General features: G+C 51.8%; 1 protein-coding gene across 3 annotated transcripts; it reads left to right on the top strand.

Moving 5' to 3' along the window:
• The first annotated feature begins 780 nt into the window (after positions 1-780).
• On the top strand, positions 781-26,873 carry ALDH3B1 (aldehyde dehydrogenase 3 family member B1). 3 transcript variants are annotated; one of them, XM_043971254.1, is made up of 11 exons: positions 781-933; positions 1,263-1,470; positions 11,282-11,444; positions 17,629-17,739; positions 17,886-18,006; positions 19,247-19,332; positions 20,015-20,096; positions 21,637-22,023; positions 22,275-22,441; positions 25,072-25,171; positions 25,991-26,873. In XM_043971254.1, the coding sequence occupies exons 3-11, from the start codon at positions 11,283-11,285 to the stop codon at positions 26,182-26,184; spliced, it is 1,410 nt and encodes a 469-aa protein (XP_043827189.1). In that variant the 5' UTR covers positions 781-933; positions 1,263-1,470; position 11,282; the 3' UTR covers positions 26,185-26,873. The 3 variants fall into 3 exon arrangements, with proteins under 3 accessions (XP_043827189.1, XP_043827192.1, XP_043827190.1); XM_043971257.1 differs by lacking the exon at positions 17,629-17,739; XM_043971255.1 differs by lacking the exons at positions 781-933; positions 1,263-1,470 and adding an exon at positions 5,297-5,572.
• Positions 26,874-27,631: the final 758 nt, after the last annotated feature.

Raw genomic sequence — 27,631 nt, 5'->3', positions numbered from 1 at the left:
TGGTCGGGTCAGAGTAGATGTGGCCATGCAGGAAGATGAGTTTCTAGAGGCCCGAGAGAACTTCAGAGCCGGCTCTGAGAGTCCAGCACGACTCCCCATCTCCTCCTCCCATGTCTGGCCATCCATGTTGGCAGCTGTCAAAGCCCTTTCTGTGATGAATGGCTCCAACCAACGGTCCTGGCTGAGTGTGCCTCTGGCTGAGGAGCCAGTGTGCATTGTCTGGGGTCAGGATTCCTGGGGTTGGAGCTTGGCTCTGCCATTGGTGACCTGTGTGACCTTAGGCCAGTCACTTACCTGGAATCTAAGAGGCTTCTACTTTTTCACTGTAAAATAAGGGAGTTCAATTAGATGACCTCTAAGTGACTTCCCAGCTCTTAATCTGTAGTGCTAGGATCTTGTCTCAGGCCAGACTTGAACCCATCACCCCCTTCTATCCCCCATCCCCCCCACTCTGGGAAGAGGGTAGACCAGTCAGGCTCTCAGAGAGGCTGCCAACAAGCTCCCCCCCCCGTGTCCCCCCCACCCCTGCCAGCCAGGTTTTGACCAGCCCCAATGCTTCTTCTGGCCCCTGGCCTCCATCATGTGTCCCTGCAGCCCCTGGCACGAGCAGGAAAACTGCACCCTTGAGGGAGGAAGAAGGAGCCACCAGGCCAGGGAGCTGTCCGGGCACCTTTCTCCCCTGGCTCAACCCCTCCTTCCATCTCTGCCTGCTGCCTCTCCAGGTGGCAAGGATGGAGTTCTGTACATGCTGGTCGCACGTGACAGGGTTGGCAGCCTGAGAGCTGTGGGTCTCCCAGAGAAGACAAGGAGATTCACCCGCCCTCCTCATTGCACACAAGGTGGGTGAGCCACCTCCAGCCTTCCCCCAGGACCTTTCCCGGGTGCAGGGATGGGCACCTCATCAGGAGATGCTGCCTGGGAGGAGCAGGCCAGGTAAGTAGAAGGAGGCTTCAGTCCTGGGGGATGAGGGTCATCCAAGGAACCTCAGGCCAGAGCAGGTGGCATGGGGGCAACAGGTGGCATAGGGACAAAGCAGGTAGTGGTGGGTACCAGCTGGGCATGGAGGGCGGAGAGAAGGAAAGATGCGCTCTTCTGCCCCACCCACTGGTAACTCAATATCCCTCCTGTCTATCCTCAGCAGCCACACAGAGAAATCTTCCTTCTTTGTTTTGGCTTCCAGCAGGTGGGGGGGATGCTGAGGGGTGGGGTGCAGCCTCCTGGGAGGGCACCAGCACCTGCCTCTCCCTTTCTGATCCCTGCAGCCTCAGGATACCATCCAGAAGCACCAACCTCTGCAGATAGAACGAATCTGACAGGGACCGACCACCGGAACCCGACCTTCCGCTGCAGAATAACAGTTCTCCCCTTTCCAGACGATTTTACAGAAAGCTTTCCTCATCACAGTCCTGGGAGGCAGGTGGCGCAAGGGTCGAAAGCTCAGTCCGACATAGGAGGAAACTGACACAAAAGGTAAGAGACTTCCCCAAAGTCACGCAGCTGAGAAATGACAGAGCTCAATTCGACTGAACAAAACGGCTTAAAGACCTACTGTGTGCATTGATGCTAAGGGTACAAAGTCAAAAAAATGAAGCCATCCCCGCCTTCAAGGACCTAAGGTCTACTAGGGAAAGGGTGTGTGTGCAGATAACTAATTCAAACAGGAACCTCAAGGAGGGAAAGCCTAGCGACTGTGGGCCAAGGAAAGCTGGGGTTTGAATCACAGAGTCCCGAGAGTCAGGGATGAAGACAGAAGTGGGCATCGTGTAGGGAACAGTCAGCAAACCTGGCTGAGTGGAGCAAGGGGAGCCATTAAATAAATCAAGAAAGGGGGCAGCTAGATGGCACAGTGGTTAAAGCACCGGCCAGACACTTGACACTTACTAGCTGTGTGATCCTGGGCAAGTCACTTAACCCCCATTGCCTGCAAAAAAACAAAAACAAACAAACAAATAAATAAACCAAGAAAGTTAAGTGCCCCCTCTCCCAACCCACCCCAGAGGGCTTTAAACAACCTCCGGGCTTTTGTATGTGACCAGAATTCATTAAAGATTTCTGAGGAAAGGAATGTTACTGTCAGACCCGGGATGTAGAGAGATCCCGGGCAGGGCAGCTGCAGGAGGCTGGGACATCCGTGAGAAGGCCATTGCAATAGTCCAGGTGAGTGGGCAGAGGGGCTCTGGTGTAAGAGGAGAATCAACGAGATTGGGCAGCTGACCGGAGATGGAGGCCAGTAAGGGGATGAGGAGGAACCCGAGCTGGGAAGTTTAGAAGAGGGAAGGGTTGAGTTGGAGCTGCCCAGGGATGTCCAGGTAGAGATAGATGGCTGATGGGTAGAAGATGGTGTGTGGCGGGTTGATGGCTCAGGAGAGAAATCAGAAGTCATTTGCATGGAGGGGATAATGAGCGTCCTGGGAACCCATGAGGTCACTAAGAGAGGGCCTGAGAGGAAAGGGGAGAGGGCCGGGACAGAGCTGCGGGCCCCCTGCTTAGAAGGGCAGAGATGATAAAGAGCCTGGGAAGGAGGGGTCAGGCTGGGCAGGGAGGTGAGAGCAGAGAGAGCCAGGGGAGGAAGGAGAAAGCCTAGGGCAGGACTGCTTCGGACCCAGGTCCCCCGGCCCCCAGCCAGGACTAAGCCCACTTTCCATGGCCCCCCACAGGCAGGGTGTAATCAGGATTTCCGGAGGTCACTCTAGAGTCTCTTCGGACCCGCATCAAGGGAAGGGGCCCCTGGGCTTAGGGCTCTGCCGGGCCTGCACGGACCATCGGGAGGCCAGCTCCGGTTTAGAAAACCTTCCCGGGTGGCCTGATGATGTCAGGCATGAGCCCTTCTATATCCCTAGCCCCTCCCTGGGACCCCAAAGAGAAGGACCATGCATGGACCAGGGACGTCGGAGAGCAACCACTGACTTTTTGGGGCCTTTTTAGAGGCAGCGGGGACAGCAGGCTGGACTTGGGATCAGGACAGAAGACCAGAGTTCAAATCCTGCTTCTGAGCCTTACCAGCTGTGTGGCCTTTTAAGGGAATAAACCTCAATTCCCTCACCTGCAAAATGGGGCTAGGGTATTCACGACCCTGAGGGTTATAGCTGGAACCTAGGCACAGCAGAGGTAAAGTGGCGCTTTGTAAATGTCAGTTGTTGGGGCAGCTAGGTAGTGCAGTGAATAGAGCACCGGCCCTGGAGTCAGGAGTACCTGAGTTCAAATGCGGCCTCAGACACTTAATACTTACTAGCTGTGTGACCCTGGGCAAGTCACTTAACCCCAATTGCCTCACTAAAAAAAAAAAATGTCAGTTGTTATTAACGCCTTCCTGTCATAGACAAGCAAACTGAGGCCCATCACTTGCTCTACATGTAGTAAATTATAGTGGAAAGAGCCGGCTATTTGGGGCTCAGGGTGCCGGGATTCCTGCCCCTTGCCACTAACAAGATACTCGGCCCTGGGCTCAGTTACCCACTCTGTAAAATGGGGTTTGTACCTTCCAGTTTTCAATACCCTGATCCGCTCCCAGAGCCTGAGCCCAGGTCCCTCATGGGCCCCTAGACAGGAGGGGCAGACCTGGGAAAGGCGTGGGCTGGGATGAGTTATAGGATGCTTTTTCACTCCAGGTCTCCCAAGGTTTAATCTGGAGCCTGGGCAGGCGCCAAGTGCCTTCTGGGAGACCAGGATGAACTGGAGGTAGTTCTTGCCCTCAGGGGGCTAAGTGTTTGTATGTGGTTGGGGGGAAAGGGGAGGGGGTGATAATACAGGGCCCCAGGCAAAGCTAAAGAGCCGGGATGCTAAGCACCTTCCCCCACCCACCCTCTTGTGGGTGCCAACCGTGAGTGCCAGGGAAGCCTGGGAGACGTCTGTGGTCTCTGGCGAGCAGTCAGGGCAGGCTTTTTGAGGAGGTGGCAGCTTCAGGGGCAGGGATGGGGTGGAAGTGGGGGAGGTGCCGACCACTTCAGGTGTTCATCCTTTCTAGCCTACACTGTCATTACAGGCTCCTGACTGATCTCCCGCCTCCGGCTTCAGTCAGTCAACATTATTAAGTACCAGCTGTGTACTAACACACTAGGGAAGGCCTCCTCCCGGAGGTAAAATGTTACTTGGAACTAGAAGGAGGCCCCGGAGAGCCTTGTCTCCCCTCCAGAATAATGTCTAAAGGCCTCCAGGGCACCTCTCACAGACAACAGGGACTCCTCGGCTCGGCACTCAAGGCCTTCCCCGGCCCATTTATAACCCACTTTTCCACCTTGGTGAAGCTCAGTAAATGACTGTTGGACCGGCTCACTTCACAGTAACGTTCCCCTAAATGCTCCTTGTTCTGACTAAACTGCGCCCTGGCCACCCCAGCCTGTGCACGTCTGTCGGGCTGTGCCCCACGTTTGGGGACGGGCCTCCTCTTCGACTCAGACTCCGAGAATTCTGGTCCGTCCTTCCTGAGGCAGCGTCTCTATTCTGTGTCCGAGAGGCATCTCTCTCCTCCTTAGGGGAGAAGCTCCCTCAGGGCAGGCAGACAGACCACAAGGTGATGGGGCTGAGGGCTGACTGGAATGCCATAGGAGACACCCCAGCTTAGGCTGGGGGCTGGACCGGGAACCTCCATTTTAGGGGCTTAACTGGTTAATTTGGAAAGGCAGGAGGGGAGCTGAGTGGTTAGAGGGAGGAGCTTGAGAAGGTTGTTGAGAGGGAAGTGACGAGGTCAGTGCTAAGCTCATTATATGTGTCCAGGAAATCCCCCTCCCCCGCTCCGTGGGCTTCAGGGATGAGAGCATTATTCTCCCTTGGTTGGAGCCAGACAGGGAAAGGAGAACCGATGAAGGGTGGGCGGCTTCCCCAGACATCTGGCTCTCTGCTCGCTCTGCCCGTTCAATTTGCAGGGGCCTGCCAGCCATTCAGGCCCCTGGCCATGGGTTGGGGAGGGGGAGAGGGAGAATTATCCCAGCTCTCTCTAGAAGTGGCCCACGAGGGACCTGACTGCGAGCTCCCCAGGGAGCCTGCCTGTGATGTAAGAGAGCCCAGTCTGGCCCTGACCTGGGGCGTTACTGTGACCAGGGTAACGGCCTGGCACAAGGCCCAGGTTCGGATACCCAGGCTCCCAGGCCTGGGGGAGACAAGACAGATCCAAGTTGTTGCCTGGAGCCTGGACCCCAGCCAGCACAGGCCTCACTGGGGGCCAGGGCTGCGGGGAGCCTGGAGCCCAGCCAAGCCGGGGCCACTCACCCCACACCAGGCCAGCGCAGAAGGACAGTGTTCTTCCTTCAGCCATGGCCTCTGGGTGGGTGGGGGAGGCGCTGCCTCAGGAACCAGCTGGAGCTGGAGCCAAGGTTACAAGCAGGAAGCCTTTAGCCACCCCCGGGTCTAGGGCCTCCCCGCTGGGACACTCACAGTGGGCCCAGCCCAGAGTCTTCTTCTCTGGCCTGGGGGGGAGAGTCATGTCCCGCCTCCCAGGGGCCGGGCCTCCTACTAGCAGAATTTCATAACCAGACTCTGAAGGTTTGTGGAGGGACTAGCCTCAGAGAGGGAGAGGGGAAGGGAGGAATAAGCCGGGAAGACGGCTGGGCTGCAGCCGAGCAGACCACACCTGCAGGTATGGTATCCTTGGGCTGGCCCCTGCGCCCCTTCATCCACAGCTGGCGCTGAGACAGAAGCAGCAGGAAGTGGGCTTCGCTCAGACCCAGAGGTGCTGGGGAGGGGCTCTGCTGTAGGGTGGGGTGTGAGGGTGGGGGGCGGTGCCACCCGGTCCCAGCTGAGCCGGGACGCGGAGGCAGCCACTCTCCCATGGCCATCCCCGGCCGCCTGCCTTTTCTCACGTGGCTCGGCCCCAACCAGATGTGAGGGACACCCTGAATTGAGAAAAGTAACTTGTGGCCCATGTTCCATGGTGCCCTCCCAGCTAGAGGCCAGCGCCCCTGCCTCCCACCAAAAGACGAGAACCCTGAGGAGGAGGGACGAGGGAGAGGGGAGTTCAGCGAGGAGAAATACGGGTGGATCCTGCTTTAAGTCCTCCGACCAACCGCAGCAAGAAGCAGTTTTTGGCGTTTGAGGTCCTGGGTCAAATTCAGCTTTGTGTCTTAGGACCGTGTGATCTCGGATAAGTCCCTTTGGCCCGTCCGCCTCAGTTTCTCCTTCTGTACAAAATAGAGGAGGTGGGGTGAGCGTTTGACGAGATAACTCCAAGAGCCAGTCCGGTTCTAGGAACTCAAGATGTGAAGCCTGGCCTGAGCACAGCTAGCGAGATGACTGAGACCCATCCCTGCCCTCTGCGAGCTTACAGTCTACAGGCAAGGGGGAGAGACTTCAGGAGGATTCTTGTTCGGTTTCTCAGAGGCAGGAGGGAGCGGGGATGGGCTAGGAGACGGGAAGCTAGCATCCCAAGAACATTTATTGAACCCCTACTTGGTACTACATCAGGTGCTGGGCGTACAAAGATTAAAAAACAAAAATAAAACAGCACCATAGGAATAATCACTTGTAGAGTGCCGTAAGGCGTGGCAAGTGTTTGACGGCGACCTGATTGGAAACTCCCGAACAACCCTCGGAGGGTTACTATCCCAATTGTACTCATGAGGAAACTGAGGCAGGAGTTGACTAGCTTGCCCTGGGCACAGAGCGGGGGTCAAACCTAAATCCCAGTCCAGAGCTCAATCTCTTAGACCACAAGGACTCAGAAAAATGCCCCGCAGGCACTTCTAGGCTGAAGGGCTGGGACTAGGAGTCTAGTCTTAACTTGGGGGTGACCCTACGTAAGCCACTTCGTGCTGGGCTTTGCCTTCCCCGTTCGTACTGAGAAGTGGTTGTTCAGTCTTGATAGTCTCAGAATGGATTCCCAGACGTTGAGGAGAGCCTGCCCCCGCGCTCTCTAGGGGAGAGAAACCCCGGACCCCTTGCCTTACCCACTACATCCTAGCCGGTCCCCTCCCAGCCTCTCCAGATGCCATCAGCCCCTCCTTTTGCTAACAGAACTTGGGGCGGCATGGCTCTCCCTCCCACCTGAATGCATCCTTATTCCTCTGGAATGTAGAGAATGCCACCAAGTGCCTTATCTGATCCAATTGCAAACCTTCCGGAGGCACCTTCTCCTGGGGTCCCAAGGAAATGGGTCTCATTTCATAGCAGTGGGAAAGTTTAGAGGGACCCAGCTGACACCCTCATGCAGGCTCCCTGCTCTCTTCTTCACCACAGTTATGGGTAGCTGGAGCTCTCCATTGGATACCAAGCATCAGCCTGAGCAGAGTTGCCTTCTGCCTCCAAATTCATTTGGCTGGAGGAGGTCACCGGGTGTTTGGGTTTATTATTATTTTTTTTTTTTTAGTGAGGCAATTGGGGTTAAGTGACTTGCCCAGGGTCACACAGCTAGTGTTAAGTGTCTGAGGCCAGATTTGAACTCAGGTACTACTGAATCCAGGTAATCTATCCACTGGGCCACCTAGCTGCCCCGGTGTTTGGGTTTAAAAGGAGGGTGGGAGATTTAGAGGTGGTTGGGGCTTTCAAAGTCATTATCCCAACCCTCAGAGACCCAGCCAGTGCAGGGCCCTGCTCTCAGCCTAGGGACCCAGGCCAGGATTCAGATTGAGGGCCTCTGACTCCAGACTTCACTACGGATCTCCTTCCTGTCCACTTCCCACTGGGATCAAGGGCTAGCAGAACTAGGGTCATGTCAGCCAAGGGCTAAGAGGGAACAGAGTGACCAGGAGTCACCACAAAATGCGGTGGACAGGACGCACCTGGCCTCAAAGCTGCTGCACTGTTGCATTGAGAACCCCAAATGCTGGCTGACCTCTCTGTAGCAATCAAGTGATTCATCTCAAACTGTCAGGGGCAAAATTGGGAAGTGTGCCCCTCTGGGCTTCTCCCAGACCCCTCCCTAAGCAAGGCTCAGGACCTCCCTCTCTGTCCACCCTCTCTTCCCCAAACACTCATAGCTGTCTTCTGCATCACAGAAGTTATCTCAGACTGGAAGGGGACCTCAGAATCCCACCCCTTTCTGGTTGGATCCCCAACCAGGTTCTGCTGGTAGCCCCCCAGTGATGGGGAGCCCCCTCCCTCCTGAGGCGGGCCATTGCCCCTTTATTTTTTGGTTCATTTAAAATTTTTTTATTTTCAGTTCCAAATTCTCTTTCTGCCTCTAACCCTTCTCCCACCCTTTGAGAAGGGAAGAAATACAATACTTATGATACATATGCAAAACATTTCCACAATCGCTAAGTTGTGAGGGAGGTGGGGAAGCAAGGAAAATAAAATGGGGGAAAATGCTTACAATCTGCACTCAGAGTTCATCAGTTCTTTCTTTAGGGGGTAGCAGTTTTCAAATGAGTCTTTGGAATTGATGTGGATCATTTGTATTGATCAGAGTAGCCGAGGTCATTCACAGGTGATCATCCTTACACTACGACAGTGTTCTTCTGGTTCTGCTCACTTCACTTTGCATCAATTCATAGTCTTCTGAACCATCTTGCTCATCATTTCTTTTGTATTTGTTTGTTTCTTGTTTTTTTGCAGGGCAATGAGGGTAAGTGACTTGCCCAAGGTCACACAGCTAGTAAGTGTCAAGTGTTCTGAGGCCAAAATTTGAACTCAGGTCCTCCCGAATCCAGGGCTGGTGCTTTATCCTAGCTGCCCTTCATCATTTCTTATATAGCACAATAGTAATCCATCACTATCAGCATGCCACAACTATATGAATATCCCCTCGATTTCCAATCTTTGCCACCAAAAAGACCCGCTTTAAATATTTTTTGTACACACAGGTACCTTTTCTTTTTATCTTTTTCAGATATAGACTCAGTAGTGGTATTGCTGGGTCAGAGTACACCGTTTTAGAGCCCTTGGGTCACTGTTCCTTCTGCCACACTCCATGGGCGGCAGGTGGGAGAGGAAGAGAGGGAAGGAGGCAGGAGTGTGTCTTTGTGTACACCCTGGGCTCTCTGGCCTGGCCTTGGCAGTCTCTCTATTTTGGGTATTCTTATTTCCATGGTTAAGGGTCTGCCATTTGTATAGTTCAGTCGTGACTCATTAAGTCAGTCACAGGGAAGCTCAGACTAACTTGGATCTCAGTCTCAGTAAATGGGTAGGAAGAGTTCCTTTGAACCCAATTCTTTGGAAAACTGAAGGTTCAATTCAGCAAACATTTACTGCCTGTGATAAAATAATGGAATTTGGCAGGCACCCAGGGGATCGATTTAGTATTGTTTGAATTGGGTGAGAATGAGAAACTAAGTACCTACTTAAGGATGATTGGATGGAGGCCACACCTGTCTGGCCCTGAGTGGTGTTGGTGTACTACTGACATCAGCAAGAGACCACTCTCAATCAACCAGCTTGAAGGACCTCCCCCTTGGGGGAGGGAGAGAGGAACGAGGAAGTGGACGCTTGCTGAGAGAAGAACACTCTCTTTTTGGTAAGGAAGAGGCTCATAGTGGCAGAAGGAGAACAGGAGTCCCCCTTATCATTCGGGACATCGGCTTGGTGGCAGAATTTCACCTGGGCTGCTAGGAAAGGAAGGTGAAAGGTTTCTGTCTCTCTGGCGATACCAAATAGATCCAAGCTTTAATGAATCTTTAAAAACCTAAACTCTTGCTGAATTTATCAGTGATTTTAGCCAGCTTTCTCCCCACCCCACCCCAGACTGGGAGGGCAGATTAGAACCCACATTTAGATTTTAAACAACACAGTTTGACAACCACGAAGGGATTGCTGAACCCCTAAACCTTCTGATCTTCACGTTGGGTAAGAAATTTTATGTTTGTACATTTCTCCTATTTTCATTGATCTTATGTGCCTGTCCCTTTAAATTTTCCATTGGATTTCTTCTACTTGCTAAGTACCTAAATACCTGCTTTTCTCTAACTTTAGTCTGGTTAATCAGACAAACAGGGGATAAGATCATGTTAATGCTTCATTTTGTGGACTTTCTACTTTGATTTTTCTTTACCTGCTTTGCCTTTTAACTAATAACTTTATAAAGCATTGGCCTTCAAATCCAGCCTCAGACACTTGACACTAGCTGTGTGACCTTGGGCAAGTCACTTAACCCTCATTGCCCTGCAAAAAAATAATAAATAAATATAAAGCATTGGTCTTATGAAAGGACCAACAGAGAAAATAAAGGAGTTGAAGAAAAACAAGAGAAACTTTACCATCCTCATATTTCAAGAATCTGCTTCTATTGCCATAGACAGGGACATATTTTGTAGAAATGCAGAAGTAGACAGCAGGATATTAAAATGAGAATTGGAGATTTTAGATATTGAAATCAAAAATGCTCTAAATTCATTCAGAGAAATAGTGTCAGTTCAAATGTTACATAAGGGTTTCCTTTTGTGCCATTGTATCTACATTTTGAAATCAATAGTATGAGTTTATTTTCATAGAGATTTTCATTCTTTTGAGATTGTGTTTTAAGCCAATTTGAATGTCATTGTTTTTATTCTTCCATGTGTATTTTGTTCTTCTAAATTGCTTTGGGATGGTGAAGGGTGAGGATTTTGTTAACCTGAAGCCCTGTCCGGCATCTCTCCTAGAAATAGCTTACATCTAAACAGCATCCTCATTACAGCCCTTCCTGGCTGTGAATCACAAATTATTTCCTCCACTTTACAGATAAGATGGCTGAGGCCCAGTGGGAGGGCATAGTTTCATTAGGCAATGAAAACCTTTCTAAAGTGCTTGGTTTTCTTCTTTCTTTCTTTTAAAAAAAAAAATCTTTTTGGTGAGGCATTTGGGGTTAAGTGACTTGCCCAGGGTCACACAGCTAGTAATTGTTAAGTGTCTGAGGCCGGATTTGAACTCAGGTCCTCCTGAATCCAGGGCTGGTGCTCTCTCCACTACACCACCTAGCTGCCCCAGTGCTTGGTTTTCTTTCTCGCCTTCACCAAGAGATGTCAGTGACGCCCATGGCTGCATCCTGGGTGATTCAAGGGTCCTCATTCCCAGCCTCCAAAGCCGCCTAGCAGAAGGTCTGGGTCTAAGTACCAGCTTGCCCACTGGCCAGCTGGATGGGCAGATCACAGTTGTCCCTGGACCTCAGCATGCTCCTCTATAAGACGAGGGAGGGGACTCAGGGGTCTCGGGTTCCCTTCCAGTTCTAGACCCAAGGGTGTACAACCTAATTCTGTGACTTGAGTGCAAGTGTGCTAAGAGGCATCTGAGGAAGGAAAGCTGGCTTTTGACGGAGGAGACCAAGGAAGGCCTCATGGAAGGGCACTCATTCTCTGCCTTTGTGTGGCAGAGAGTTGTACCTGCGGACGCCAGGTGCAGAGGGAGCTGCAACCCCAATCCCTGCTTTTCTCTGAATCAGGATGAATCCCTTCACGGACACCCTGCAGAGCCTCCGAGACGCCTTCAGCTCCGGGAGAACCCGCCCGGCAGAGTTCCGAGTTGCCCAGCTAGAGGGGCTGAGCCGCTTTCTGAAAGAGAACCGAGATGCCCTCCTGGCTGCCCTGGCCCAGGATCTACACAAGGTGAGTGAGGGCCTAAAGTTTCTCTGGAGACGAATTCAGAAATCACAGAACCTCAGGCTTGGAGAGGCTCCTTAAGAGAATCTCATCCAAAAAGAAAAAAAAAAAAGATTTTTTAAAATTAAAAACAAAAACAAAAAACAAATCAAGCAAACAAGGCCAATGGCTGTCAGCAATTCTGACAGTGCTCCCAGGGCTTTCAAGGAGGCATGTATTGACAAAAAGCATTGAACAACTGGCCATCATGGTTACCTAACTCCCCTCATGAGCCTCAACCTTTTAATTGCAAAGTTATCTGGCTTGCATGTGTTTTCTTTCTGAACTTCCTACTGGCCTATTCTGAGCATTTTCTTTTAAATATTTTAATGACAAAAGAGAGAGAGAGAGAGAGAGAGAGAGAATCTCACCCAACTTCCCTCCCATGCATGAACCCTTTCAACAGCCTTCCTTGCCAGGGGGCCATCCAACCTCTTCTTGACTACTTGCTGGGATGGACAGCTCATCACCTCACAAGGCAGAACAGGCCCCTTAATCATGGTAACCCTGCCCCATTGTGCTTTCTAGCCATTAGATATCTAGTTTGTATACTCTAGACCAACCTAGAATAAATTGAGACAAACCTTCCAGAAGTTGAGCACAGCCATCACATGATGCCAAGTCTTGTCTCCCCCTTTTTCACTTTGACCCTCATGTAACATATTTTCTAGTCTTCTTCCCATCCTCTGGTCATACCCCTGGACATACCTGTGGACATACCCCAATATCAGTGTCCCTTACCGTAGCCTGCCCAGGGCTGGAGACAGTAGGACTCTGCCCCGCTCCCCCCTTCACTGCCTCACTCTGGGAACTCCACCCCTTTTGACATGGCCAAGGACAGCTTTCATGGCATTGGTGTCTGCATCACATGCGTGCTGAGGAGTGGGCCCCCAAAGTTCCCAGGTCATTTCCACCTGAACTATTTTCTAGCTATACTTTCCCCGTCCTGTATTCAGCTGAGTTCTTCAGCCCAGCTTCAAGATCTTAGGTTCATGCCTGTTCATGTATACCCGTCATCCCAGCCATCGGCACCTTTGGGGTCTTGGTTCTGCCATCCAGGATCAGTTTCACCTCCCCCAGATTTGTGTCATCCATATATCTGATCAGCATGCTACTTAGGACTTCATCTAAATCGCTAATAAAAATCTGGAACAGGTCAGATCATAGGGTAGAGCCTTGTGGTCCAGCACCAAAGACTTTCATCCAGCATGCCATTCACCCATTACTCAGCACAATTCATTCACCTATCAATCGCCCCTGCTCTACTAGCATCCAGTCTGTAGTTCTCAATCTTGTCCATAAGCATCCTTGCCTCAATGAAATCCTGAGGTTCTGTGTCTAAGAATTTTCCTGACTTACCAGTGTCATAATCCTATAAAGTAAAAGAAAATAAGATTCATTTGGTGTGCCATGGTTTTGGGGGGGGGTGTTGGGGGGGGTTAGGGTGGGGCAATGAAGGTTAAGTGACTTGCCCAGGGTCACACCGCTAGTAAGTGTCAAGTGTCCAAGGTTGGATTCGAACTCAGGTTTTCCTGAATCTAGGGCCAGTGCTCTATCCACTGTGCCTCCTAGCTGCCCCAGTACTCCATGTTCTTAATGAACATGCTGTGGAGCCCTGATCTCCAGACTATGGGATCAAAACTACTTGTTTCATAATCAGAGCTAATTTTCAGATCTTCCTGACTCTAGGCCCAACACCCTGACTACATAGCACAGTGCCTGGCACATAGTAGGGACTTAATAAGTTTATTCCCTTCCTTCCTTTCTTTTTTTTGTAATAAACATTTATAAACAATAACTATAAACAATTTATAGTTTGGGGTTCCAGTTTTTATCCCTCTTTCTCTCCCTCCCCTCCCCTCTCCCTGAGTTGGCAAACAATCAGATGTGGGGTTATACATGTATGATTATGTAAAACACTACCATTTTTGTCATTTTGTACAAGAAAAGTTAAGTGAAAGGAACAAAAATGAAAGTGACAAATCGCCCGCTTCAGCCTGTTCCATCCATACCAGTTCTTTCTCTGGAGGTGGACAGTGGGCTTCATCAATAGTCCTTTGGGGTTGTCTTGGATCATTGTGTTGGATTTTGGTTTGGTTGGGGGTTTTTTTGGATCCTTGTATTGTTGAGAATAGTCAAGTCATTCACAGTTCTTCATTAAACAATATCGTTGTCTCTGTGTACAAGGTTCTCTTGGTTCTGCTCACTTCACTCTACATCAGTTCATACAAGTCTTTCCAGGCCTTTTTGAAGTCATCCTGCTTGTCATTTCTTAGAGCACAATAATATTCCATCCCCATCGTATATTACAGTTTAGCCATTCCCCAATGGATGGGCATTCTTTTGATTACCAATTCTAAGCCACCCCAAAAAGAGCTGCTATCAATATTTTTGTACAAATAGGTCATTTTCTATTTTGGGAGATGGCTTTGGGATATGAACCTAGCCGTGGTATTGCTGGATCAAACAGTATGCACGGTTCTATAGCCCTTTGGGCAGAGTTCTCTCCAGAACAGGTGGATACTTTCACAACTCCACCAACAGTGGATCAGTGTCCCAGCTTTCCCACATCCCCTCCAACATCCAATATTTTCCGTTTTTGTTCTATTTGCCGCTCCGATAGGTGTGAGGTGATGCCTCAAATTTGCATTTCTCTGATCAATAATGATCTAGAGAATTTTTTCATATAATTATAGATAGCTTTGATTTATTTATCTGAAAACTGCCTGTTCATATCCTTTGGCCATTTATCAATTGGGGAATGACTTGTATTTTTATACATTTGACTCAGTTCTCTATATATTTGAAAAATGAGGGGGGCAGCTAGGTGGCACAGTAGATAGAGCACCGGCCTTGGATTCAGGAGGACCTGAGTTCAAATCTGGCTTCAGACCCTTGACACTTACTAGCTGTGTGACCCTGGGCAAGTCACTTAACCCCAATTGCCTTACCAAAAAAAAAGAAAAAGAAAGAAAAATGAGGCCTTATCAGAGAGATTTGTTTCAAAAATTCTTTCCCAGTTTTCTACTTCCCTTGTAATCTTGGTCACTTTAACTTTGTTTGTGCAAAAGCTTTTTAATTTTATATAATCAAAATGATCTACTTTATATTTAATTTTATTCTCAATATCTTCTTTGGTCATAACTTCTTCCTCTACCCATAAATCTGACAGATAAATGATTCCATACTCCCTTAATTTGCTTATGGTATCATCCTTTTTTGTGTGTGTGAGGCAACTGGATTTAAAGTGACTTGCCCAGGGTCACACAGCTAGTAAGTGTTAAGTGTCTGAGGTCAGATTTGAACTCAGGTCCTCCTGACTCCAGGGCTGGTGCTCTATCCGCTGCGCCACCTAGCTGCCCCTGGTATCATCCTTTATGTGTAAATCATGTACCCAGCCTTCCTTTCTTTAATAGAGTGAAGACCTCCCCCTACCAGATCTTTGCCTCTCTGGTAGGTCTCTGGTTTGTATTAGGAAGGAAGTCTCTGGCTGGCTGGCAAAAATATAGTAGAGTCACTGATGAATATCACCTTTGCTTTTCTCTTTTTCATTCCCACTCAAATGCATGCCTTCCATCATGCTTTCTCAGTATGCAGCTTCTCTTCAACTCCATTCATCCATCTGTTATTTTAAACAAGGCTATGGGGGCAGCTAGGTGGCACAGTGGATAAAGCACTGGCCCTGGATTCAGGAGGACCCGAGTTCGAATACAGCCTCAGACATTTGACACTTACTAGCAGTGTGACCTTGGGCAAATCACTTAACCCTCATTGCCCTGCAAAAAATAAAAAAAATAAAATCTTTAAACAAGGCTACCCTTCCCTTCAGTGCCCTGGTAATGAATCCTTCCCTACCAAGTCTCACTACTAGAGCATTTGTTCCTGTCCTTTCTTGTCTTCTCCAGGAGCTTGTCCCATCTGTCATCCACTCACCTTCTCTCTCATCTTCCATGGCTCCTGTGGTGCTCACAAACATGCCCAGGTCTTCCCATACTCACTTGACATTATAACCTCCTCATCTTCTGTCTTGCTTCTCTTTCTTTTTTTTTTTTTTAGTGAGGCAATTGGGGTTAAGTGACTTGCCCAAGGTCACACAGCTAGTAAGTGTTAAGTGTCTGAGGCCGGATTTGAACTCAGGTACTCCTGACTTCAGGGCCGGTGCTTTATCCACTGCAGCCACCTAGCCACCCCCTGCTCTCTTTCAAGTTGTGAACAATCACTGCCTTCATTTCCTCACCACCCACCCACTTTGCATAAACCCCTTACAATTAGGCTTTTAAAGACATCCATCCATCCATCCTTCCTTCCTTCCTTGCTTCCTTCTTCCTTCCATTCTTACAGAGGCGGGAGACTGTGGGGATGGAACATTGCATCTGTCAGGTTTTGTTTTTTTTGTTTTTTTGATGTGTTGTGTTGGTAAGTTCTGTTGAGTTTTTTCCACTTATTTTTATTCTTTGCTATAAAGGATAGCTCTCTGGGAGGGACACATTGGGGAATGTAGGTAATATAAAGCCAACAGATATCAATAAACATTGATTTTAAAATAAATTAGCTGCCTAACCCTAAACTCAGCTAAAATTGCTCCCTCCAAGATCATCAGTAATTTCTTGGCCGCTACATCTGATGGCCTTTCCTCAGTCTCTGTCTTTCTTGGTGACACTGTTGACCTTCTTCCTGACTATTCCCAACTTCTTTGGCTTCCCATGGCACTGTCCATTGCTGATTTTTCTCCTGCCTGTCTGATGACTCCACCTCAGTCTCCTTTGCTCATTCATCATTCATCTCCTTCCCTCTCACTGTGGGTGTTCCCTGAGGCTCAGTCCCCCTCTTATATACTCCTGCTCCTCTGGTGACCTAGAGTTCCATGGGATCCCTTCTCATCTCTACACATGGGTCTCAAATCTACACACTCAGTGCTGGTCTCTCCCCTGAACTCTGTTCCTTTGCCACCAGAAGCCTGCTGGCTCTCTCCACCTGGAAATCCCATGAGCATCCCAAATGTTACATCACAAAAATATCCTCCTCTTTTCCTCTGAACCCACCTTTCCAAATCCCCTAATTCTCTGAAGGACATCACCATCCTTCCACACACCCAGTGCCATGACCTTGGAATTGTCCTTGACCATGCACTCTCCCTCCCTCACAATCATATCCAATCAGTCACCAAGACTTGCTGGTCCAACCTTTAGAGCATCTCTCCTCATCATCCCCTTCTTCCCATCCCCATGGCCCCCACCCTGATCCAGGTCCTGTGCAGCACTCATTCAGATGATTTCAACAGCTTCCTGACCGGCCCCTGGGCCCCCAGACTCTGTCTCTAACCCTTCCTCCTCTCATCTGTTAAAATCATTTTTGTGAGGGACAGATCTGACTGCGCCACTGCCCTACTCAAAAGCCATCGGCACCTCCCTATTCCTCTGGGAGAAAATGCAGCTTTTCAGGTTCAGGCTCACCTTAAACCGCATTGGGGCATCTCTTCTTCACACACTGTGCTCCTCGCAGACTGTAGCGAGCCGTCCCCCGACTGCCCCTTTGGCCAGGCCAGCAGCAAGCCTCCTGGTCTTCCTGACTTTCTTCTAGACTCCACTCATCTCTACCTTTACAAGGGTAAATCCTTTGGAGAGCCTTCCCTTTATTCTCTATACATCTTGTATTGCCAGTTACTTACATAGCTCTGCCGCAGTAAATCGAGATCCCTGGGACGTGCTCTGTCTTTGCCTGTCTTCTATCTCCAGGGTACAGGGCCAGGTACATGATACACTTAATAACTGCTTAGTGACTGACTGATCCAAGGCTTCAACGCTCTGTAATCCTGCTGCTGAAGGGCGTCCCATGTATGACTTAGCAAGTGGTTTCTGAGAGGAGTGTGGCTAAAAATTCCTCCTGCGGAGGCCAGCTTGGGGCCGGGCCTGGCTGGTGCCTGAGCCATAGGCTCAGCCATAGGAGAGGACCCGACTCAGGGCTCCAAGTCAGGCTGGCAGAGGCTCCAAGGACGCTAGCTGCTGCCGCTCCTTCTCACACGTAGTTTGCAGTATCAGACTAGGATGTTTAAGGACGTGTTGTATCTCATCTCCTTTGACATGGAGGTTAGGTGGCCATAACTCCCCTGGGGAGGGCCCTGGCCTGACCCATAGACCGCCTCTTCTTCCAGCCTCCCTTTGAATCAGAGATATCTGAAATCAGCATCTGTCAGAGTGAAATTAACCTGGCCCTGAACAGTCTGCACAGCTGGATGAAGGATGAGCATGTGCCTAAAAACCTGGTGAGCCCTGTTGGGGGGCGGGGGGGGGGGCCCGCTTCTCTGCAGGTGTTTCTTTCCTCCCCCCCCCACCTGCCCCAGGGCTTCTCTTCCCTCTGCTTCCCAAGCTGAGATTCCCAGGCCCCAGGGTCTCACCCCTTTGTCTCCAGGCCACCCAACTGGACACAGCCTTTATCCGGAGGGAGCCCTACGGTGTGGTCCTCATCATTGCCCCCTGGAACTACCCTCTGAACCTCGTGCTTGTTCCTCTGATCGGGGCCATCGCAGCAGGTAAGGAATGAGGGCCTCCACTTCCCCCTCCCTGCTGCTAACCCAGAATCCTCCCCTCTGTTCCTGGCCAAAAAGGCAGGGAGGGAGATGGGATGGGGGCAGAGGAGGGGCAGGCGGGGGCAGAAGCGGGGACCCTAGGTGAGCAGCCAGTGTGAGTGAGAGGACCCAGAATTCTTGTCCTAAGAGAGCCCTGCTATCCCCAGGGACCTTGGGCAAGGCTCTTCTCTGGCCTGCTTTTTCCTCCTGCTGCCAAACGAGGACTTGAACGAGGGTCTGCCCCTTAGGGTCTCTTCCCTTTCAAAGCTCCTCAGGGGGAAGTGGGGTGGCAGTGGAGAAGTAGGGTCTGGGGGGAAGGTGTCTTATCCTAGGAATGCTGGGGTTTGATTAGAAGAAGTCTAAACCAGGGGCAGCTAGGGTGGCACAGTGGATAAAGCACTGGCCCTGGATCCAGGAGGACCTGAGTTCAAATCCAGCCTCTGTGACCCTGGGCAAGTCACTTGACCTTCATTGTCCCAAAACAAAAACAACAGAAAACAGTCTAAACCGAGGTTGTGACACAACTAGGTATAAGCGACACCCCACGCCCCCCAAACCCAGCAGAGACCAGAGGCCCAGGAATAGTGGTCAAGAGGAGATCAGTTCCCTCCACACTCATCTGAGGCAGCACGTGGCTGGACCCAATGACCCCTGGGGTTGCCCCCTCCAACAGTCTCCCTTCCAAGGCTCAGTTTGACCATTCTGTGCTCTAAGGTTCCCCCCCAGGCCTTCGAATCTGAGAATCCTTGAGTGACCAAGGCTCCTTATGCCCTGGCTCCATCTCCCTTTGCCCACCTCACTCCCCCTCCTCCCTTTTCCAGCCTTCCCAGGCTAGGCCCTCCCCCACCCCTGTTGCTCCACCCTTCCTTTCCTGGTTTGGGGGGGAGGGGATCTATATACTGAGGCTAGAGCTGGGCCAGTCTCAGGCAGTGGGCAAGGGCAGGACCATGGAACCTGGAGAAAAGGCTGCCCCCACTTCAGTGGTGAGAATGAGCAGGCCAGATTGCCGGTTGAGCCATTTTCTGTGATGCTGCCCCTGGGACAGGGAAGGGGTAGCGTGCCCCCTGACCCTGGGCTACATAGACTTGCCAGGGGCTCAGAAATCCTCTGCCCCCATCTCCCTGGCCCCTGCGATCTCTCTGACAGGCTGACCTCTGGATGGGGCCCCCCTGGCTGAAGCTGCCTCTCCTTCCCCTCCCTGCAGGCAACTGTGTGATGTTAAAGCCCTCAGAAATGAGCAAGAGTGTGGAGAAGGTCATTAGCGAGGTGCTGCCCAGCTACCTGGACAAGGTGAGGGATCTGGCCCAGGATCCATTTACCAGGAAGTCCCAAGTTCCCCTGCCCTCCAGGCTAGGAGGGCCCTTAACTCTTCCTTCTAGTCAAGACCTTGCAGCATCATTTCCATAGTCTGCCTGCCCCCCTAGCCCAGATCCTGCCTTCCAAGGCTGTGGGTCAGTCTTGGGTATCACACACACACACACACACACACACACACACACACACACACACACCCGTAACCTCTCTCTCTCTCTCTCCATCTCTCTCTTTCTTTCCATCTTTCTCTCTCTCTTTCTCTCCATCTCCTTCCATCTCTCTGTCTCTCACACTCACACACACAGCCCTTTTCCATCATATATATATGTGTATATATATACACACACACGCACACACATACATACCCTAAACCTTTTGTGTCACAACCCCATCCATCCACAACACACACCCCTTAACCCTCTCCATCTTCAGGCTCTGAGGAAAATTATGTCACTCAGCCCTGTACGATGGTGTTGAGAACCCTGGCCATGCCAGGATGGGGAGAAAATCTAGTTGTCACTGGGGAAGGGGTAGTATTTGAGTCGAGCGCTCTAGGATGTTTGGGGTTCTAAGTGGTGAAGGGGATGAGGGGCCTTCCAGGCCAGAGCAGGGCTTTTGACGGGCCTCCCCAAGTGAACACCCCTGTCCCGTGTTCTAGAATTGCTTTGCGGTAGTGCTGGGAGGACCCCAGGAGACCTCCGCCCTCCTGGAGAACAAATTTGACTACATCTTCTTCACAGGTGAGTCCAGCTCAGCAGTGAAGGTCCCGTTAGATGAGGAGCCAAGGGGGTCGTGGTTTGGGGGACCAGTTAAAATGGGTTCTTAGGGGGGCAGCTAGGTGGCGCAGTGGATAGAGCACCGGCCCTGGATTCAGGAGGACCTAAGTTCAAATCTGGCCTCAGACACTTGACAGTTACCAGCTGTGTGACCCTGGGCAAGTCACTTAACCCCCATTGCCCCACAAAAACAAAAACAATGAGAAAAAAAATGGGTCCTTAATGAAGTCCCTGTATGTCACAGGACTTGCATGTGTAGACAGACAGTGGGATGCCGGGCACATCCGTCGCTGGCTCTGAGTTACTCCTTTGGGAGATATCGGGGCAGAACAATTCATGGGGCCAGGGGAGAGGTGGGGTGGACGGGGGAGATGAGCCTGGCAGGCATGTTTGGGCCAGAGTCAGAAGCCAGGAGAATAGAGGCCCAGCTATGACCCAGGCTGGAGGTGAGATGATCTTGGATCCGGGTGGGGTCAGTGGGATGGAGAGAGGGAAGCAGATAATGGGCACAACCAGACTAGAAGAACAGAGAACTCTGGGGCAGGGAAGGGCCCTCGAGATCCTCTGGTCCGACCCCTTCATCTTATAGATGGGGAAATAGAGGGCTGAGGAGGAGAGATTGTTCAGTCTCAGAGTCAGGACTAGTGGAGACAGATGGGGAGCTGACCCAGCACAGCCCTGGGGCCAAGGGAGGGGTCTGGGAGCTGTGGAGTGAGTTCAGTTTGACCCACCCCCTCCCCAAAGTTATTCCAGGAGAAGTTGCTCCTGGGAGAAGAGCAAGATCATGACTCCTGGGCAGAAAACCAGTGGGGATTAGAGTGGGTAGGGCTTGGGTGTGGATTCCCATGGCTGTTCAAATCCGGCTCTGGGCTCCATTGGGATCCCTGCGCTCAGAGGACTTACAGTGGAGGTGAAGGTGCAATATCATGGGCACACACGTAAATACAAAGGATGCCAAATAATCTTGGGGGGGCAGCAGGGCTAGTCTTTGGGTGCTCAGGAGAGACTTCGTGTGGGAGGGGGCACCTGGGCAGCGCTTCGGGGAAGGAGAGCCTTCTGACAAGCCCGCGTTTGGATGCTGGAGATGGGATGCCATTTATAGAAAAGAGAAAGTCAGCTGCTTTGACTGGGACAGGGCATGCAGGGGAATTCGGAATGAATAGAAAGGCAGGCGGGAGGCAGACCAGGGTTTTACAGATCTGGCTAAGGTTCTTGTGTTCCATCCTAGGTAATAGGGAGCCCCTGAAGTTTCAGGGGAGGAGACAGTCAGATCTGGATTGTAGGGTTACCAATACAGCATCTGTGGAAGATGGGTTAAAAAGGGTTAAACTGAACATAGATATGTGTGTGTGTGCGCGCGTGCACACTCTCTGTCTCTGTCTTCCCCGCCCCCCCCCCCATCCCCTCCCAATCTAAAGCCTATAACCTGTGAAAAAACCAGGGCCCCTTGGCCTGCAGGGAGGTGGAGAGGTGCTGAGGGGGCTCTACACTTCTACTTCCTTAGGGAATCCCTCGGTGGGCCGGCTCGTCATGGCGGCTGCCTCCCAGTACCTGACCCCCATCACGCTGGAGCTGGGAGGTAAGAACCCATGTTACGTGGACGACAACTGTGACCCCCAGAACGTGGCCAACCGAGTGGCCTGGTTCCGCTTCTTCAACGCGGGACAGACATGTGTGGCCCCAGATTACGTCCTGTGCAGCCGGCAGACGCAGGAGAAGCTGCTGCCCGCCCTGCAACGGGCGGTCACCCAGTTCTATGGGAAGGATCCCCAGAGTTCCCCAGACCTGGGCCGCATCATCAATGACAAGCATTTCCAGAGGCTCCGAGGCCTGCTGGGCAGTGGCCAAGTAGCCATCGGCGGCCAGTCAGACGAGCAGGAACGCTACATTGGTGAGTGGTCCCCTCCCCCGCCCAGGGTCCTTGGTGCTGGTGGCCCCACAAGAGCCTAGGGGACCCAAGGCTGATGGAGGAGCCGTGGGCAGCTGGGCCTGTCCCCACTGACCTCCCGCTCCTGGCGAGTCCATGGCACGGCATGCGTTGCTTTACCCCCGAGTCTGCCCTCTGGGGACCTCTTCATTCCCCCCCTGCCCTGGGGCCCTCTGAAAGCCCCAGCCTAAGGTCTCCTCTGTGGTCTGAGGCAGCCCCCACAGTGCTGGTGGACGTGAAGGAGTCGGACCCCGTGATGCAGGAGGAGATCTTTGGGCCGATCTTACCCATCCTGAATGTGCAGAGCATGGATGAGGCCATTGCTTTCATCAGGAAGAGAGAGAAGCCCCTGGCCCTGTACACCTTCTCCAACAACTCCGAGGTAAGGGAAGGGGATGGTGGTGGCAGGAAGATAGAGGAAAGAGAGGTCTGAGTGGAGGGTGGAGGGGTGGAGAAGGCAGTGGGGACAGAGGGAGGGGCCCAGGGAAAGAAGGGACAGTGGGGCCTAAAGGGAGGGAGCCTGGAGGAGGGGGCAGAGGGAACAGGATGAAATCAAAGTGGGGCATTGACAGGCGAGAACCATCTTCAGTGAATTGTCTTAAGTTTTCACCAGAAGGCCAAGGAACCAGGTTTCTTTGTCAAAGAAAGCTTCCCGGCTTTCCTCTTCCGACAGCCCCTCCCCCATCTCCACCTAGATTCGTATCTTTGCTCAGCTCCCACACCTCTCACTCTCCAGCCTCTGTATTAGGCGCGATGCCCCTACAGCTGTTCAGATCGAATGGTGGATGGATGGATGGATTCGGCTGAACAAGTTTCAACCCTTGCTATGGTTTTGAGTGGAGCGCCACTGGATGTTGTCGTTGGTTTATTACATGAGTGAGGCACCCACACTTAATGACCAGGTGCTCAGGGGTGGAGTACCCTAGTGAGGGCAAATGGACACGTGTTCAGGAAGTCTTGTGAACCTGATCAGAAAGCTTTAGCTAGAACGAGAGTGTGAAGGACAAATTGCCCCTGGGGATTTGCCAAGTCTGACACCACAGAGAGCTGCAGGATCAATAGAGGAAGAAGAGCAAGGCAAGAAGGGGGCAGAAATAAAGCTGGAGAGGGGTGGCTTGGTGGCGCAGGGGTAAAGCACCGGCCCTGGAGTCAGGAGGACCTGAGTTCAAATCTGGCCTCAGACACTTGACACTTAACTAGCTGTGTGACCCTGGGCAAGTCACTTAACTCCCATTGCCCCGCAAAAAAAAAAAAAAAAAAGAAAAGAAAAGAAATAAAGCTGGAGGTCCCAGCGGGTTCTGCACAGACGCACAAAGCATGAGTCACAGACAGGAGGACAGGGAGCACCAACATGCTCCCCACGGGTTTTCTGAGGCAGCAAAGTCTGGAAACTAGAGCCCGGTGACCTTGACTGCTTCCTGGCTCAATTCCAGATTGTCTCACTGGAGGGATCGCTTGTGGGCATTTACCAAGGGAAGTGGTGATTAGGGGCTAGCCTGGGCCTCAGCAGTGGCAGCAGCTCATGCCACACTAAGCTCATTTCCTCTTCTGACTGGGTAGGGCTGGACTGACACATCAGGGGAAGGCGAGGGCCGGACTTTACCTAGATTTTAGCGAAGTCCTCCTCCTGTATACAAAAGGGCCAAGGCCAGATGACTGCCCAGTCAATTTGGAGCTCCCGAATGTCCAGACTCAATGTGATCATTGATGGGTCAGTGTACACAGACAAGGTCTCCAACAGAGGACCACAAGGAGCTATCTGTTCTCAGCCTCAGCTGTCAACATTTGTATCAGTGACTTGGATGAAAAAATGGAAGGATTAGACCAGAGTCAGCTTCCAAAAATGACCTTGACAAATTGGAATGACAGGTGGCCTCTAATCAGATGAATCTTAATATGGGAAAATAACCAACTTCATTAGCACGTGGAGAAGCACCATATTCTATAAAAAAGATTGGGGGAATTTTGTGAGTCAGCCACGACTGACCAAGAGCAGAGAGCAGTGTAGCCAGGCTGCCCTGCAGCAGAGGGATCTGAATTAGCCTCCAGTGTGTGTGTGTTGGGGGGGGAATGAGGAGATGAGGAGAAATTGCAGAAGTTGGCCATCATCCTAACAATGAGAGCTGCCCCAAGCCAAAACGAGCTGTCCAGAAGAGTGGAGACACCGTCAGGAGAGGTCTTGGACCAGCCGCTCCCTCATCAGCAGCTGTGGTGGTTGTTTCCAACTCTCTGAGACCCCATTTAGGGTTTTCTTGGCAAAGAGAGGCTGCAGTGGTTTCCATTCTCATGGTCGAATGGCTAGTGAGTGTCTGAGCTGAGGTCTTCCTGTCTCCAGGCCCGCCCTTTATCCACTGCGCCACCCAGCTCCCCTAGTATTGATGGGGGGACTTCATTGCCTCAGAACCCTGCTCCAGCTCTAGGAGTCACTGGTCAGTCTCTTCTGTAAAGTGGGGGGACTGGACTAGGTAATTCTGACGGCCCCTCCCATCTCCAGATCTATGATACTATTTTATCCTAAAGGTGAGAGGAAGACACAGAAGGTTCTTGAGCAAGCAGGGCAGTGGCATACTTAGAACTGCTGCGGGGAGGCTCCTTTGGTAACTGGGTAGAAATTGGAAGCCCAGGAGGCCTTTGCCATAGTCTAGGCTGGAAGTGATGGGCCTGGAACTAGAAAGAAGGAAAAGTACGGTGGGGTGGTATGGCCGGAGGCAGTGAGACCCGGCAGCTGGTAGGATAAGGGCAGGGGAGAGGGCAGAATTGGGGGGACTGGGGGGACCCTGCTCCGGAATCTGCCTTTAGGCCCCTTGCCTCGGTATTGTTGCCTCGGTATTGTTGCCTCGCAGAGGACTGAAGGCCGGTGTAACAGAAAATGAGACCTTGGGGGCCTCTCTCCCGGTCAGAGGTCACAGGGACCGGTCAGGTGTGTGCAGCCTCACAGGGCACAGGACCACTAAGGCCCTGGAGAGAGGGCCTTCCTCAGGCACCCCCTGAGCCCTCCTGTATTCCTTCTAGGTGGTGCGCCAGATGTTGGAGCGGACCAGCAGCGGGGGCTTCTGTGGGAACGATGGCTTCATGCACCTGACCCTGACCACGCTGCCCTTTGGAGGCGTTGGTAGGTCTTGTGCCCCACCTCATGACTCTCATCCAATCCCTGGGGCCCTGTTCTCTGTCCTTTCCTGTCCCCTCCACATTATTGGCAATGGGCCCGAGGTAGGACCTGAACTTATGTCTTCCTGATTCCCACCTCCTTACACACTGTTGACACAAACTTTAATGGGCCCTTGGAGACACACAAAGGTTAGAAAAGACCCAACTCTGCCCTCATGAACTCACAGTTCAACAGGAAAAGATGCAAGACTTAAAAAATGTATTATTTTGGGGGCAGCTAGGTGGCGCACTGGGTAGAGTACTGGCCTTGGATTCAGGAATTCAAATCTGGCCCCAGATACTTGACATTTGCTAGCTGTGTGACCCTAGGCAAGTCACTTAACTCATTGCCCTGCCCCCCCCCAAGTTCATAATAAAAAGACAAAAAAATATATTTTTTAAGATTCTTTTTAAATTTTGACCCCAAATTCTCTTACTCGCTTCTTCTCTCCCCCCCCCCCCATAAGGCCAGTACAAAACTTATTTCCATATTAGCCACATCACCAAAAAAATAGACAGCAAGAAAATCCCACTTCCATCTGCATTCAGTTCATCCCTCTCTCTGGAGCTGGAGAGCGCTTTCCATCACGGCTCCTTTGGGACCGTCTAGGACCCTTGCCTCACTCAGTGTAGCCAGAGCTTTCAGCCCATTAGGGCACTTCCCTTTGCCTCAGTTCATACAGGTCTGACCCCACACTTTATCCAGGGTTGTGCTGAATCTTCCCCTCCCTCCACACGGCCAGACATCCTGACCTCACAGACTGTCTACCTTTGTGTCTCGTAGGAAACAGCGGGATGGGCATGTATCATGGCAAGTTCAGCTTTGATACGTTCTCGCATCAGCGCAGCTGCCTCCTTCGGAGCTCGGGCCTGGAGAAGCTGAACTCCCTTCGGTACCCACCCTATGCCCAGCGCAGCCTGGGGCTACTGCTCTCCACCGTGGAGATCAGCCGCAAGGGCCAGTGCACGCTCCTGTGAGCTGGGGGCCGCCCCTTCTGTCCTCCTGCCTGGGCAGCCTTCCCTTGGGTCTCCGTGGCAGGGCGGAGATGAACTTGTCGTGGGGGCTGGGCAGGGGCAGGAGACCCCTTGGACTGGGTCTTCCAGCCCCACTGGCTGTCGGTCTTCCTGTACCTGGGGCCGAGGGGCCTGTGGGCTCCCTGGTGCTGCCCAGTTCTAAGTAAAGGCTTTGTGGGGAACCCAAATGCAGCTCTCTGATTATTGAGCTGAGCCCCAAGCCAGGCTGGGGCCCCGGCTCAGTTTTAGGCACCACACATTAAGAGGGACAAAGACCGTGCCCTTGAGTAGGGCTGGCTGGAGGAACTGGGGAGGGACGGGGAAGCCGGGCTTGTGAGAGGTTTCCCTTTGGGTTTTCATCTGTACCCTGAGGACCTGGACTGCGTGACTGCTACACATCTTCCTGCACCAGATTTCTCTTCTGCCGAGGGCCAGAGGGAAGCTGACTCAGGCTTGGTGTTGGAGCAGCCCCAGAGAGGAAGGAACTGTCCTCTAAGAAAGGGTCAGCTGACCACTTCTGCATGGTCGGTCTGAATAGAGCTCCCTTTTGATTCTGCACCTGCAGTGGAGCTGTTTCTTTTTTGTGAGGCAATGGGGGTTAAGTGACTTGCCCAGGGTCACACAGCTAGTAAGGGTTAAGTGTCTGAGGTGGAATTTGAACTCAGGTCCTCCTGAATCCAGGGCCGGTGCTCTATCCACTGCACCACCTAGCTGCCCCAATGGAGCTGTTTCAAACCCATCCACCAGATCCCCAGGTTGCCAATTTCACTGTCATTCTTGACTCTTATCCCATTCCCCCCACCCATGCAGACACCCCTCCTCCCTCCTGCCACAGCCTCCTGCACCTGCCATCTCTCCAGTCCATCCCTCTAAGCCTTGGCATGAAAGTGGTGCCACCCCCTTGGGGGGCTGCCCTTGCTCCTCAGGCACCAGCTCATCTCCTGGTCCTGGCAGGGGCCCTCCTCCCTGTTCTCTGCTCCCACCGTCCCATGACTTGCTATTTAGGACACCTTGCCGCCCCCCCTCCCCATGTTGACTCCCCAGGAGCAGGATTCTTCTACAGTCTGTCCTTGTAAAGACGCTTACTGCATATTTAATAACTAGGACAGCTGGGCACAAAGTACACAGGGGGCCAGCCCCGGAAGCAGTTAGACTCATCTTCCTGAGTTCAAATCTGGCCTCAGACACTTCCTAGCTGTGTGACCTTGGGTCACTTCACTGTCTGCCTCAATTTCCTCATCTGTAAAGTGGGAGCTGGAAAAGGAAAGGGCAACTACCCCAGTATCTTCGCTGAGAAAAGGGCCGGCCATGAGAGTGAAAACAACTGAGCAATAAGTGTAATAGTCGTAGCACTGAACGCTTAATTCGAGCAGTCTGGCCGGGCGTGTGCCCCCGGGCCCCGGCCCTCCCT

This window comes from Dromiciops gliroides, chromosome 6, assembly GCF_019393635.1.
Source record: "Dromiciops gliroides isolate mDroGli1 chromosome 6, mDroGli1.pri, whole genome shotgun sequence".
Taxonomy (NCBI): Eukaryota; Metazoa; Chordata; class Mammalia; order Microbiotheria; family Microbiotheriidae; genus Dromiciops; species Dromiciops gliroides.
This window is presented reverse-complemented; position numbering and strand designations above follow the sequence as displayed.